The 16,221-nt window shown below is 41.3% G+C and overlaps 1 protein-coding gene across 1 annotated transcript in view; it reads left to right on the forward strand.

The window, feature by feature from the left end:
• Window positions 1-16,221, forward strand: part of RABGAP1L (RAB GTPase activating protein 1 like) — a 768,100-nt gene that overhangs the window by 717,880 nt on the left and 33,999 nt on the right. The window contains 1 exon segment of the mRNA XM_029618149.1: window positions 8,817-8,909. Coding sequence (XP_029474009.1) covers window positions 8,817-8,909 — 93 coding nt within the window.

Consider the following 16,221-nt stretch of genomic DNA (forward strand, 5'->3'; position numbering starts at 1 on the left):
ATAAAAACATTATTATGAATGCATTCAAATGACAAGAATTTATAAGAATGAATAAAAATCTAAATACTGAAAACATGACATAATTATATATTAAAAATATATTTTAAAAAGGTGTCTGATATACTGTTAGTGGGTTAATCACACAGGTGTCCTTGTGATTAACCCACTGTGGTGATAGTAAAAGAATAATTACTTTACTTCTGGTGGCAGCTATCATCAAATTGTACCATAGGAAATAAAATGAACTATTTCTGCCTCCTTCATGGGAAAAATTATGGTGATATTCTAATCATAGTGAGAAAAATAAATGATAATGATATAATAAAGAGACATATGCTTGATAAACTCAGCTTTAATAGAGCCGAAGTTACAGAACTGCGGGAATACTTCTTAGAACCCTATGAGAAATAAGGACACATGAGGTTATCAAATTTGCGGATGATACAAAATTATTCAGAGTAGTTAAATCACAAGCGGATTGTGATACATTACAGGAGGACCTAATGGCAGATGAAATTTAATGTGGACAAGTGCAAGGTGATGCATATAGAGAAAAATAACCCTTGCTGTAGTTACACGATGTTAGGTTCCATATTAGGAGCTACCACCCAGGAAAAAGATCTAGGCATCATAGTGGATAATACTTTGAAATCGTCAGCTCAGTGTGCTGCAGCAGTTAAAAAAAGCAAACAGAATGTTAGGAATTATTAGGAAGGGAATGATTAATAAAACAGAAAATGTCATAATGCCTCTATATCGCTCCATAGTGAGACCGCACCTTGAATACTGTGTACAGTTCTAGTCGCCGCATCTCAAAAAAGATATAGTTGCGATGGAGAAGGTACAGAGAAGGGCAACCAAAATGATAAAGGGGCTGGAACAGCTCCCCTATGAGGAAAAGCTGAAGAGGTAAGGGCTGTTTGGAGAAGAGACTGCTGAAGGGGGATATGATAGAGGTTTTTAAGATCATGAGAGGTCTTAAACAAGTAGATGTGAATTGGTTATTTACACTTTCGGATAATAGAAGGACTAGGGGGCATTCCATGAAGTTAGTAAGTAGCACATTTAAGACTAATCGGAGAAAGTTTTTTTCACTCATTGCACAATTAAGCTTTAGAATTTGTTACCAGAGGATGTGGTTAGTGCAGTTAGTGTAGCTGGGTTCAAAAAAGGTTTGGATAAGTTCTTGGAGGAGAAGTCCATTAACTGTTATTAATCAAGTTTACTGAGGGGCGGATTTTAAAAACCCTGCTCGCGTAAATCCGCCTGGATTTACGCGAGCAGGGCCTTGCGCGCTGGCGCGCCTATTTTCCATAGGCCTGCCGGCGCGTGCAGAGCCCCGGGACTCGCGTAAGTCCCAGGGTTTTTCGAGGGGGGCGTGTCGGGGGCGGGGCCGATCGGCGCGGCGTTTTGGGGGCGGGACGCAGCGTTTCGGGGGCGGGCCCGGGTGCATGGTTTCGGCCCGGGGCGGTCCGAGGGGGTGGCCGCGCCCTCCGGAACCGCCCCCGGGTCGCATCTCGGCGTGCTAGTGGTCCGCTGGCGCGCGGGGATTTACTTCTCCCTCCGGGAGGCGTAAATCCCCCGACGAAGGTAGGGGGGGGGTTTAGACAGGGCCGGGGGGGTGGGTTAGGTAGAGGAAGGGAGGGGAAGGTGAGGGGAGGGCGAAAGAGAATTCCCTCCAAGGCCGCTCCGATTTCGGAGCGGCCTCGGAGGGAACGGAGGTAGGCTGCACGGCTCGGCGCGCGCCAGCTACACGAAATCGGCAGCCTTGCACGCGCCGATCCAGGATTTTAGCGGATACGCGCGGCTACGTGTGTATCTACTAAAATCCAGCGTACTTTTGTTTGCGCCTGATGCGCCAACAAAAGTACACGAAGGTGCACTTTTTTAAAATCTACCCCTTAGGGAATAGCCACTGCTATTAATTGCATCAGTAGCATGGGATCTTCTTGGTGTTTGGGTAATTGCCAGGTTCTTGTGGCCTGGTTTTGGCCTCTGTTGGAAACAGGATGCTGGGCTTGATGAATCCTTAGTCTGATCCAGCATGGCAATTTCTTATGTTCTTATAGTGGAAAAAAACAACCTATGCATGCAGGAGGACAAGCTTCATAGACTTGCAGTGTTAGTTACAAACACACTCATTCATCAAAATGCAATGGACCAACTTTAACATTTAAATGAGGGAAAGGGAAGGGGTTTGGGCGGGGTTAAAAAAATGTTGATGCCGGTACCTCTGCGGGTGATAATGTTTTATACATTATCGCCGGCAGTAGCACCAGAATTAACTGCACCTTTCCCATTGGCACTGTGGGGGAGATAGTGTGAAACGTGGCCGCAACTGTGGCAGGCAAAAACGCACCGCCGCAAAGCAGCTGCCGGCTCATTATCGCCCCCCTCCCCCACCCTTTTTTTCCGCCACTCATCATTCCGCTATATTTATAGTGGAATGATGAATCCCGGGAAAAGAGTCTACCCTCTCATTCAGCACTGGAGTTCTGAAAAGAGGGGGCATCAAAGCCTATAAAAGAGGTTAAATATAAACCATTCATACAAGCAAAGTTTTTAAAAGAAAAAATAATTTCTTCTGCTCACACTCCCTCCAAAATTGTATGTGGTCTAGATGCTATGAAATCAAACCCAAAAGTCCATTTTAGGATTGTAATTGCCACTCCATGACGATTACCCCCTTGCCTTCTGTTTAGGGATGTAACTGCTGCTCAGTGCAGGTTACCCCCTTGCCTTCTATTTAGGGATGTAACTGCTGCTCCATACAGGTTACCCCCTTGCCTTCTGTTTAGGGATTTATTTTATTATTTATTAAAATTTATATCCCGGTATTTGGAACAAGCCATCATATCAGTTTACATCAATATCTAATTAGCCTAAAACATACTGCAACAAATTAAAATACTGTTAACCTGGTAATTACTTTACAATTCCGGGGTCTCCAGATCAAATCCGGATAGTTCCCAGGTATGCTGCTATTTTATACAGTCATATCAAAGAAATAGAATGCCTAGCAATTTCCATATGACATCATTTCAGCCTGATTTTAGTAGATCTTTAAGCCAAATCCAACAGCAAAGCATATGTAGGGAACCTTTGATTGCCCTAACAATAGTGTATCAATTGATTGGGGAGTTTCTGAATAGAAATTAGTGAGAGAGGTTTGGATTTGCCTCCCCATGTGGGAACAACAGAATGGGTATTCTAGCTGTTTATCATCCCAAAGCATCATCTATCATTGTGGTTTTTTAGTTCAGATTCTGTTGAAATCTTAGATTTCTAGGGTGTGGATTTTAGCTTGGATTTTATTGGAGCAGGAGCTTGTCTGCTTCCTGTCTTCTAAATTTTCTCCTAATTTTTGGGAAAGGAGTAAGGAATTTACCATTTAGAGGTCAGCCTCCCCTTGACTCATCTACCAGCCTTTATCCTTGCTTTTCACTCTCTTAAGCCAAGTTTTGGAGAATTCCCTGCAAGAGCCAGTCCACCTTGTTGCAGTGGATTGGGAGGCTGGATTTTGGGTAAGGAAGACCTGTAGTGTACTCTCTGTCCTTCAGAGGATAGACCTGACAGTGACCTGATGCAGAGGAGTTTCAACTTTGAATTAACTGTCTTTTTCAAGACAAGGACGTTTTATTCCACCCTTTCTGCTTCTTGCTTGAATTTTCCCTTTTTGGGTTCAAAGACTATTTTTGTTCCACTGGGAGCTGATGGCCCTTGGTACCCAGGACTCAGTGACCAAACCATTGGGTCAGTGAGGTGTCTTTCATTCTGAAAAAGAATAGAAGTATGGAGACATTCATCTGGAGGAAAGGATCCTAGCAAATGGCACTAAAGGAAGGAAAACTAAAGGGTACAAAGCAAAGATAACAAGAACTTTGTTGCTGCTATATTAAGTAACACATAAAGGAGATTAAAATGCCCACCAGGTGCTGCATAAGAAGTTTATGAATTCAAGAGATTTGGAAGAGTATTAAATCTGGAACTAAATTCCGATAAATCACTGAGACTAACCATCTTCAGTGGGAAGAGCTGAGAATTTAATTGGGGATTAAATTAGGATTGAACTAATTTCAATCTGAATAATTTGGAGTATTTGATATGCTTCATCTATTTTTGCTTCATCTAATTTTGTCCTTGTTATTTGTTTCTGTTAATTGCTTAGTTCGATGTAAACCGAGTTGATTTGATTTGTATCAAGAAAGTCGGTATATAAAAGCCTTAAATAAATAAATTGATAAGAAGAAGGAATTATGTGTAAAGAAAATGCCTGCAAAGTAACTGAGAGACTTTGTTAAAGAAGTGGAGCCACAAGTTTATTCATCTTTCATTCTGTCTTATTATTTGTTGACTTTGCTTGAGAAACGAATTGAAGCTGTAAATATCATTCAGTCATCTAATCAACTATCAGTAAAGAAGTTGGAAACCACCCTGCTTCTTAGTGTGTTTACTGGATGCAAAGACAGTAATTATCATCAGCGCTGATGTACAAAGGACGGAGAAGAGTCTTAATTGCAAAAAAAGAACCGGGAATAACAACTATTGTTCGTCCCCCACGTGGAGCCTTGCACCTCTGAACGTTAATGCTATCCGAGGATGCAGTGAAGAGCGAGAGATTTTAGAGAAGTTGTGTGCAGAAAGGTCCCATCTCTTTTCTTTTCTGTGTGCCCATGGATGCCAGCTAAAGGATCTGTCCTGCCACACATCTGTACACACAGACACACCTGAACAGAAAATGCAGGCAAAGTCTACAAAGATTGTGAGGGATAAGCCCAACTGCATACTCTTCCAGGAACAGAATGCTCCAGAATTTTCATTATGATGTTACCATTTTGTCAGTCTTTTCTTATTAGAAATTGGAGATTGTTTAATGCCTCTGTTTGTACAGAACAGAGTGCTGTAAACAAGCAGCTTGTACAATCTGGAATCCTTGTTGAAGGTGCACACTCCTGAGGATGATCTTTTACAGATGCTGAAAACCTTCATTCCTAGCTGCTGGATTCCCCCCATACATTTGATAATGATTTCATCCAGATTAGTAGATTGGCAGAGCATTCTGCTCTCTCCGTCTGTGAACAACATTGTGCTCACAGACAAGGGAGCAGCAAAGGACTGCCCTGCATTGGGAATTGTTCATGGGGTTACAGAGCACCTGATGATATCATTCTTCTTCAGAGAATGAAGGCTTCTCCGTGGCTCTGTTTTTATCGAGTATGCTTAGTGACAAATTACACATTATTCTAGAGGGCTTGTATTTACTTTAAGTGATAGAAAATCTGACATATAAATTAAAGATTTTAGAAAAGCTCTTAAAACATATTTTTGCTCCATTGCCTATAAGATCACATAGTTACAGTTTTATGATTCTTATATATCTCATTAATTTATGTTTTAACCATTAGTCAATCGTCGTACATTGTTTTATCTTGTATTTAATTGTTTTATTTTGTAATTTTATGTATGTAACCAATTGTAAACCGCATAGGTCATTTACCCAATTGCATAAGCGGTATATAAGAACTTTTAAATAAAATAAAAATAAATAAATAAAATATGGAGGCTATTTACTCTCAGTTAATGCCTGACCTAGTGTGGAATAATATGTTTGTTGATGGGGCATTAAAGCAGATCTGCTTCTGCTTGCTACAAAATTATAATTTACTCTGCTCAGGAGACTGAGGGACTTGCAAAGAAAAAATATTGTCTAGGTTTGTTATAAAATATACCTGGCAAATCTAAATAAAAATAAGTATGAACCAGAGAGCTGGGGAGGGAAAAGAAGGGGAGAATTTCTTCATTCATCATAACGACCCAAGCCACAAATGTGGCACCAGTGGAGCAATATGATTAGTTAACTGCGGTCATCCAGCTGGGTGCGTTGTTAATACAATAAAAAGAGAAGTTTGATCCTAGTAAACCACTTTTGGCAGAATTACACTGGCTCCCAGTTGAATACATTTCCCTGTTTCAAAGTTTACTTTTGGTCTTTAAAGCCTATCAGGGAGGAGGGGGGTAAGCCAAGTTGATCAAGTGCCACTGAGACCACTTAGATCTTCTCAGCAGGCCTTATTGGCATTGCCAGGATCGTCCATGGCTAGGTTGACTAGGCAAACGGCATTCAGCTGTTATGCACTTTATTGATGGAATCAGCTACCATTTGAGCCATAAACTGAACTGAATTACTTAGCATTTCATAAGAAATTAAAATCTTGGCTTTTTATCAAAGCCTTTGGAGACTAAATCCTGTTAAGGTGACTTTTGCTTTCATGGTTAAATGATGTTGTGGGGGCTGCTGAGTGAAGGGATGTTTTGTGATGCTATTGGTTTTGCTGGGTTTTTGAATAATTGATTTTGAAGATATTGGTTAGCCACATTTTATCATTTGGGTAGATGTGTTGATTGTACCACGCTCGGGTAGGAAGGGCAAGTAATCAAATCTTTTTACATCATTGCATTTAAGAAAGGGAAAGAAACTTCCATCACGACTAAACTGGCTAGCTCTGTTTTACAGCTAAATATATCTAGTAGCGCTATATAAATAACTTACTGTAATAGTCAGGTCGGTGGGGAGCTCCTTGACTTGGACTTAGTATGTTGCAACTTAAAATTGTGACATCTTAGGCAGTAGTACAAAGGAGTGTTGTAGTGATGTGATCCCTTGTATATCCTGTGCTCTTTTTTTTTTTATTATTATTAATATTTTTAAGCGCGTCACCTTGGAAGCAGTATGTTCTATCGTTTGTAAAACCAGGCACACCTTGGGAACTGGTGCCCACCTTTTGAGACTGCTTGCGAAGGAACAGAACACCCCGTTTAAGTTAATGAAGTAGGAGTAAGATTTGTAAATGCAGCAGTTTTACTAGGGCAGAAATCCTTCCCTTTCCCCCCTTTTGCACTCTTATTTGGTGCTGATGTGCAGGTAGGCGACTGGCCTGAGTGAGTGTGCGATAAATCAGCTTGGAGGGTTTCCTAGCAACACATTGATCTGGGAGCCGGCTCTCACTCCCTGAAGACCATCCTGAGAGAAAACAAGCTTTTCTCTTTGCAACCTTGTCTCCATGTATTATTTATCTGTAATTCTAATAATTATTATTATTTGCATGTATAGAGGAACCAGCCAGGATGTAAGCATCATCGAAGCCTTCTCTGAGACAGGTGGCCTGCCAGTACATTTGCAGTGACTGTTTTGCTTGTATTAGATATAATCATTCTCTCCTTCAGGAAAATTAAAGTACATATGTGCATTTTGTCAAAACCTCATTTACTTTCGGTCTTTAGAGGTATTTGATTTCCCAACATTACTGCTTCTTGTTTAATAAGAATGTGGTGACAGCAGTAGAGAATTCTAGCCAGGGGGAGAAAGTGAATGCACAGAAAAGGATTTCTGTTACATATAAGAATCTTCAATCAACAATAACTGGAGGGGTAGTACAGAAATGAGAATTAACCTCTAAAAATGCCTGTTTGTAAAGGTTGGCTGTGACAGGAAAAAGTCAACATTTTATAGGCATAAATCTTAGTAAACAAATGACAAGTGAGAGCATTTTTTTGTAGTCTTTTAAATACAGAATTTTCTGTAAACTGATTTTGAAATTATTGCTTTTTTTTAAATTTTGCCTCCTGTCATTCTACATCCATTCCCATCTTCCCTGCAGCAGATAGAGTCCCAGGCTTAAAGCAGGGCTTCTCAAACTGTGGGTCAGGACTCCAAAAGGGATCACAAAACCTTCTGCTTGGGTCACAAGTGCCTCAAATAGCAGCACTCTTGAGGTGTCAGCAGCAGCATTAGTAGTGGAAGTCAGTGTGGGGCCTGTGAGCCAGCACACGTTCACAGGCCCTGCAGTGGCACTGCCTCCACATGAGTTTCTGTGGTAACAGGAAGCCCTGCACGAGGAGGGATTGGGGTTTCTCAAGGGTCCATGAGCTTGTACTAGCTTACAGACCCTAAGCTAATTTCCATTAGTAATGCTGCTGCCACTTGCAGATCAACATTGGGCTATGAATCAGCCATGAGGGGAGGGCTGAGTGTGCATAGGCTGATGGAGTTTGCTACTGCTTTTCTCTCCTTGCCCACCACTGAACCCATCCAAGAGAAAAATGTTCTCCTCTCAGTAGCCTATGGTGATTGCTTACTTAGGTAGGGGCCAGTAATTTGGATCACTAGACCCATTAGTTTTTGGGGGTTTTTTTTTGGGGGGGGGGGTTTTGCCTCTGCAGTGCCATTTAACCCTCTATATTCTTTTGATTATAGCTGGTTAAGGCTAAAATTATCTAGCCACATGAGGCCAGATAACTTTAGATCTGCGGTCAGCCACATCTGGAGTTAGCTAAATAAATATCGGCGTTAACTGGATAAATTATTCAGCTATCTCGTCTCCATCCCAGAATGCCCCCAGCATGCCTCTTACTTATTTGGCTAAATCTTAGCAAAATAACTTGTGAATTAACCAGCTAAATGGCTGTGAATATTGATCCCAGAGAGTGTTAGAGCTTTGTGACAGGTAAAATATATTTCATCTCTTTGATTCTTCATGATTTGTCTGCTGGCATTTTTTTTTTTGCAGGACATAAGTTACACAGACTTACGTTAGTAAACTACAAATACTGTATATACTATAAACTGTGCAATTCTTCATATGTGACAAGATGAATAGCTCCATGATATTTTCATCTTTTGTTCAGCATCAGACCACATTTTGTTCTTGCTATTCCCTGCAAGGTCCTTGGGGCGCTTCTGACATCACGCTGAGGGAAGCCTCTTTTGGCGGCACTGTCCATTTTCTAACAACACATTCTTGCTACATTTTCCACAGGTACCCACGAAGAAGCTGAAGAAATATGAGAAAGAGTATCAGAGCATGCGGGAGAGCCAGCTGCAGCAGGAGGACCCTATAGACAGATACAAGGTAGGAGAAGCACCATGCGGAAACTCTGTACAGCATCGCCACTTCCCCAGTACAAGAGTCGGAAAGAGCACTTGTCCATCTTCAGCATTTAAAACAACAGCGCCACCTGGGGGGGTAACAAGACATATTCTGTTTTACTCAGAGCCCGATGTAACAAGGCGAGAGTAAAAAATGTGCACTGAACTTCAGCACACGTTTTCTTTACTCATCTCCTAAAAAAGGAGTTAACTCCCAATGCAGTAAGCTAACCCAAAAATGTGCCCACAGAAATACATAACAGACATATTTTATGCACAAAACACATTTTATGTGCTGAAAACACAATTTACTACTACCTATCACTTCTATAGCACTACTCGACATGGGCAGTGCTGTACAAAAACACAATAAGAGGCAGTCCCTGCTAATCAAGACAGACAGGGCAAGAGAGACTGTGGAAATTTCATTTATTTAGAAAATGGTTAAAATCAAGGGGGTTCATATTCAGCTGCTGTGTGCTTGGCTAGTTAGCCAGATAAATTTATATCAGTCACACTGCTGACTATAGCCAGCTATCTTAAACATAGCCATATACGTAGCCTAAGTAGAGTTAGGTGGATAAGTTATATCGTTAACGCTGAATATCGGCATTAGCCAGATAACTTATCCAGCTTAGGCCTCTCCTCCCCAGATCACGTCCCGCCTGCCCCCAGAACACCCCCTACCTATCCGGCTAGAATTTAGTTGAATAAGTGGTGAGATATGCTGGTTTTGCCATTTAGACGGATAACTTTTTAAGTTTGAATATCATCCTCAATGAGGCTGTGACTGGCTCAAAAGATTTTTAGATTGGATTTGAATAAGGCCAGAGAGGGAGTATGGCGCACCAACTCGGGAAGTCTATTCCAAACATACAGTGCAACAAGGAGAAAAGCACAGAGTCAGGAGTTTGCAGTAAATGAGAAGGAGATAGATAAGAGTGACTTGCCCAGTGATTGGAGTTTGAGGAGAATTGTAGGGAGAGATACGAGAAAGGAGGTAATGAAGAGCTGAGGAGTTCTCTTAAGTCCCAGTTACTTGTAGGTGAGTATAAGCTTGAACTGTGTGCCGGAACAGATAGGGAATCAATGTAGTGACTTGAGAAGAGGGGATATATGGTATGGTGTCACTATTGAAAGATAAGTCACACCGCTGAATTTTGCATAGACTGCTGGTGAAAGATGGTTCATTAGTAAATCTTAGAGGAGCAGGTTGCAGTAAATCCATGTTGAGTTTAAGGTGATAGTGGGACATACAGGCAGTAATGTAAGACAAGCAGACTGAGATTTGGGACTGGTGTAGTGCAGTAGATCTGGAAGTCATCAGCATAAAGATGGTACTGAAAGCTGTAGGAGGAGATCAGAGCACCGACTGATAGTGAGATGTTGGCAGAGGAGAGGTAAGATGAGAACCAGTACAGGATGGAGTCCTGAAATCTAATTGAGGACAGAGTATGATGGAGTAGGTGGTGATCAACAGTGTCAAAAGCAGCAGATAGGTCAAGGATCAGGTAAAGATCTTTGGTTTCAGACATAAAAAAAGTCATTGGAGACTTTGGTAAAGTCTGTTTTTGTGGAATGCAGAGAGTGAAAACCAGACTGAAGTGGCCCGAGAATGGTTTAGGTTGAAAGAAAGTCAAGACAGTGGAAGTGACCTAGTTCAAGTAGTTTGGATGCGAAAGGGAAGAGGAAGATGGGATAACAGTTAGCAGGGTAGGTAGATAGGTTTTTTCAGAAGTTGTATATTAATAAGCATGTTTGTAGTCATTGGGAACATCTGCAATGGAAAATAACTTGAAGATGTGACAGTCGAAAGGAATAACTACAAAGAAAATAGAGCAGAGGAGCTTGGTAAGAATGGGGTCAGAGGAAAAAGTAGTGAGTTTTGAAGAGGAAAGATGTGCAGTTTTCTTCACAGGGATTTCAGAAAAGGAAGAGAAGGTGGCAGGGGCCAAAGGAAGAGGAGAGAAATATGAAGAGGAAGGTAGAGGTGCACAGATCATTTTTTTTCTATGCATAAATCCCAGAACATGACCCCTGCACCATGAACTCCAGGTAGACTAACCAGAGCCTCAGAAACGTTACTCCATCTCTGACCACAAGTTAAATTTTCAGCATTAAGAAAATGTGAGTTAAGCCAATTGCATCTCACTGCAATGGGGAATAATAGCTATTGCGTTGATTAACATGACATTTGCACAAAGGAGTGCACACATTTTTTGTACACTAAATTTTTTGTTAAACCAGGTAAAGTTGTTCGTACAAAAATGTGTACCCAACCACTCACTAATGTGTTCACAGCTGAGCACACCTTATTATATTGGCTTATCAATTTTGTTTCAGATTGTCATGAAAGTTTACAATTTTTTTCATAACATCAGGGAGGAGAGAAGTGAGGCATGCTACTTTGGCAGTCTTTTGCAGTTGCTTCAGGAGCCAAAATCATTTTACATATCTTAACAAAACAGTTCTAAATAAAAGGATCCCTATCAAAGTTGTTCAGATTATGCACTAAATTGTGTGACGTTTTCTCTGTTTTGAGGGAAGATTCATGATAGTAGTACCGGTAGTATTTAGTGGATCCGGAGCATGTGGTTAATTAAACCTAGAATATTTGATAACTACTCAATCCATTATTCTGATCTTATATCTGCATATCTGTACACATGTAGCTTCCTCAAGCCATGCATAAAACTGAATAACAATTGATGTCACTGTACATTTTTTTAAATAATTTTATGGTAGTTTTGTTTAAAGGATATAGACATATGCAGCTCTAAATAAGAGATTATATATAAGGATTTTGAAATACTCACCCACTTTGTCTTTTAATTGTATCCTAGTTTGTGATTGTATATTTTTTCTTTTTTAACCTGATTCACCGTCTTTACCTCACTCATGACTGCATGTATTCTCCCTTCTTCAACTATTATGGATCTCCCTTTTCATTTTAAATATTGCTCATTACACTCTCTGAGAGAGTGGTCAGGTCAGGTACTGCAACATTTTACTTGCTAGTCCAAAGCAGTATTGGAATAGCTGAGATGGGAGCTCTGTTATGATCTGTCAGCCATAGTCACTGAAGTGATTCAGGGAGAAGAGGCAGAACAATCCCTAAGGCCATGCATTAAATTACGAGAAAATAATTACCTTCATAACCCTTCCCCTTCTTCCATTGTAAGCCAATCCTGGTGTACCTCCTACCCCCAAGCCTCACTGCCCAAAAATCTCACAGAAGCTAATTCAGGTGCAAAGTTTTCAGTCAAGTTGCATACCTAGAAAAACTGAAGGTGGAGATGAGAGAAGAAGACTCCAGAAAGAAAACAATCAAAAAGATACTGCTTACTTCATGAGATATAGCTTATCATTTTTATGAGAATCTTAGGACAGTACATATTTGTTTGTGACAAATAATCATTAACAACAACAATAAATAGCACTTAAGGTGTACATGCAACATTGTACCTTCGGATTAGGATAGCTAAAGCCAATTTGCTTACCTGTAAATTGGGTTCTCTTCAGACAGCAAGATGAGTTAGCTATAACACATAGGTGACATCATCTCATGATATTAACATGGACCCAGCTCTCAGAGCTTAGTAAAGACTATACTGAGCATGCGCAGGAATTCCTATGTGAACATGCTCCCTCATGAGCCTCTCAGTCTCTTCCAGAGCTTAGCAAGGTAATCGCCTCTCCAGAGAAGTAGACAACTATTACCAATGCTAATTCATCCTGCTGTCTTTGAAGAATACTGTTTACATGTAAACAAACTTGCTTTCTCTGTCAAGAAGGCATGAATTAGCCATATTGCCTAGGGAATCCCAAACTGAGAGTTGCATAGCAGAGCAATTACTTAAAGACACCCCAACCCCACCACAAGGAAACTGAACAGGCTGTGCAGAACTGCTTGTCCAAAGTTATTGTTTCCTCGGGACACGCTGTCCAGACAGTAGTGGGACATGAAGGTGTGAACAGATATCAAAGTAGCAGTTTTACAGATGTTTTCAACAGAAGTAGCCTTGAAGCGAACCACTGAAATGGCCATAGCTCTCACTTAATGAGCCTTGACAGAGCCTGTAATCTGTAAACTAGCCAGTGTGTAACAGTGCACTATACAGTCTGCTAGCCAAATAGACAGAGATTGTTTGGCCTCTGCCCTGCCCAGTCTATTGGATCAAATGACATGAAAAGTTGAAAAGCTTGATTGTGAGGATGAATCCTCTATAGGTAATGCATCAGAGCTCTCTTACACTCCAAGACATGAAGAGCCCATTCTCCTCTGTGCACATATGGTATTGGAAAGAATGCAGGTAGCTTGATTACTGTGAAATGCAGATACCACTTTTGGAAGGAACTTGGGATGGGTTCATAGAATCACCTTATTATGAAAAGACTGAAGATATGGTGAAACAAGAGCTTGTAGTTCACTCACTCTTCATGCTGAAGTGACGCCACGAGGAACAGCAGTTTTCAGTTGAGAAATTTAAAGTCTGCCAACTCGAAAGGTTCAAAAGGAGGCTTTATGAGCTGAGCTAGAACTACATTGAGGTCCTAAGGTACTGGAGGTTTACTGACCAGAAGTTGGGAATGCCATTCTCCTTTAATGATTTTTGATACCAAGGGGTGGAGAGAGACCAGAGCTCATTCTACCTGCTGATTCTATGCCAAATAGCACTGAGATGAACTTTGACTGAAGAGGTGCTAAGGCAGATTAAATATGAAGCAAGTTCCTTGGGCCACGGGCAAAGGGATCCAGATGACTGATCCCACACAAGCCTCTCTTCCATTTGAAACCATAGGATCTTCTGATTGAAGGTTTCCTGGCAGAAATCAGAACATCCTCCACTTCCTTGAGAAGGTATAAGAAGGAGGCTACTGAACATCAGTGCCAGGAGGGCCAGAGATGGTAGGTTTGGATGTCAGAGCCTATCGTCATCATGAGTGATGAATGTTGGCGATATTCCCAACAGAACCAAAGACTGAATTGAGACATGGATGAGTTATGGATACCCCATTTGCTGTGGCCAGTCTAGTACTATAAGGATTATCTGTACCTTGACCCAAAGGACCTTCTAAATAGATTTGGTGATTAGAGGAATCGGTGGGTAAGCATAGATCATTTAGTAGAAAAGCATCTCAGGAGCTGATCTATAGCTGCTCGGATACATGGTGCAAAACTTTTCAACTTCTAAGATGAGCAAGTTGATCACCAACTTTCTTCAGTGACTGAACAAGTTGTCTCCTACTTCTTATGGTTGCAACACTCTGTTGAGGTGGTCCACCAAAGTATTCTGGATTCCCAATAGATAGGTCGCCTAGAGACAGGAATTGTGATGTCCTGCCTATGACCAGATTCAGATGACCTCCTGGCAGAGGGCATAAGAGCCTGTACCTTCCTGCCTGTTCATGTAAAATATGGCCACTATTTTGTCCATCTGTATTAAATTTCTCTTTATCGAGAGGAGGTGAGAGAAAGCCCTCAGAGCATAGTAAATGGCTTGCAGCTTCAGGTGGTTGATTTGCAAATTACACTCTGCTGGGAACAATAAATCTTGGGTCTACATCACACCAGTGTGCACTCCCCATCCCTTGGTAGAGACATTGGTAGAGTTTCTTAATGCAGTGGTATGTGTAGCAAGAGACTCACCTTTAGAACTTCCCAATTTATCCACCACTAAAGGGAGGGAAGTCAGAGTGATTTGGTGGGATAATGGTTGATAGAGCTGATCCCATTGGCTCCAGAGACTCACATGAAGGCTGATGCTTGGTCCTGTTGAAAGAAGGCCCTTATTAGTCCCCATCAATAATGCTGCTCTCGCAACAGGGAGAAATGCCTTTTCTTGAAGTGAGTCTATCCAGGTTCCTTTGAATGGAATTCTTTGAGCCAGAACCAGGTTTGAATTGGTGTAATTGACCAGGAAGCCAAGGGACTGCAGAAGCTGTATGTATTGTTTGAAATTCTTGAGAACTCCTGATGGATATGGACCCTTTGCCAACCAATCATCCAGGTATGGGAATACACAGATTCCTTGCTTATGAAGCTGTGCTGCCGTAACCGCAAGGCATTTTGTAAACACCCTCGGAGCTGCAGAGATAGCAAAAGGGGAGTATCTTTTATTGGTGGTGCACATTCTTTACCACAAACCTGAATAACTCCCAATAGGTAGGATGAATGGGAATGTGCACGCAAGTGTCTTCTGGATCTGAAAGACACTTGCGTGTCTGTGGCAAGTCCATAAAACTCATTATCAAAAGTCCAGAACACACATCCATTCTCTTGTTTGAATGAAAAGGAGAATAATTTGGAGAGAGTCCATCTTGAAACTCTCCTGAACCAGCAATTTGTTCAGTCTTTGCAAGTCCAATATAGGCCTCCAGCCTATATTGACTATTTGAGAATTAGAAAACAATGGGAATAGAATCCCTGGCCACACTTCTAGGAAGGGATAGGTTCAATCGCCATTTGATGGATAAATTATTCCACCTCCAGTTGTAGTTGGGCAGATTGAGAAGAGTTAGAGCTGAATTGTAGCCATATTCTACGATTTTCAGGACCCATCAGTCCCTGGTGATCTGGAGATATTCTGGGTGAAAGGACTTAACCCTTACCACCACCAGGGAAGGCAGATCTCAGTGTTGTCAAAAACTTGTGCTCATGAGCTATGGGGTGATGCCTTTCCTTTTGTCAATCTCGAGGAGGCAGCTCCTGCTGCAGAAGAGTGGGAGGAGCTTGATGATGCTGAAAAGAGTAGAAAGGATGTCTTTGGAAGAATGGTCCCTTGTAGGAAAATACTGGTGTCAGGTAGGAGCCGGTTGGTCTACCACCGCAGCTGATAAAGACTGTAATATGAATTGATGTACCTTAATCAGAGCCACTGTCTCCTTTACCTTTTTGCCAAACAGATTGTCCCCTGAACAGAGTACATCCGCAAGATGATCTTGTACATCTTCTCAGAGGCTACTTGCCTGCAGCCGCACAAACCTTTGGGCTCCTATGAAAGCAAAAAATCACACCACAGTGTTCCTCAGTATAATATTTCTTTCATTGAATTAGCTATTTGTGTAGGACCTTCATGGGAACAACTGTAAACAAACAGACAAGTTGCCTGTCCTTCTGGTCCAATTTTCTTTAATTTATTCAATTTAATTCTATGTATTCATTTTTTGTCTTTTTTTCTTTTCTTAAAACACAGTCCTAACCCGTGAAGATCCTTGAATCGGGTCACAAAGTAACATATCTTATTTCACAACCATATGAAAGCAGCCAAAGTCCTGGCTGCAGTTTCAAAAGT

This window comes from Rhinatrema bivittatum, chromosome 10, assembly GCF_901001135.1.
Source record: "Rhinatrema bivittatum chromosome 10, aRhiBiv1.1, whole genome shotgun sequence".
NCBI classification, from domain to species: domain Eukaryota; kingdom Metazoa; phylum Chordata; class Amphibia; order Gymnophiona; family Rhinatrematidae; genus Rhinatrema; species Rhinatrema bivittatum.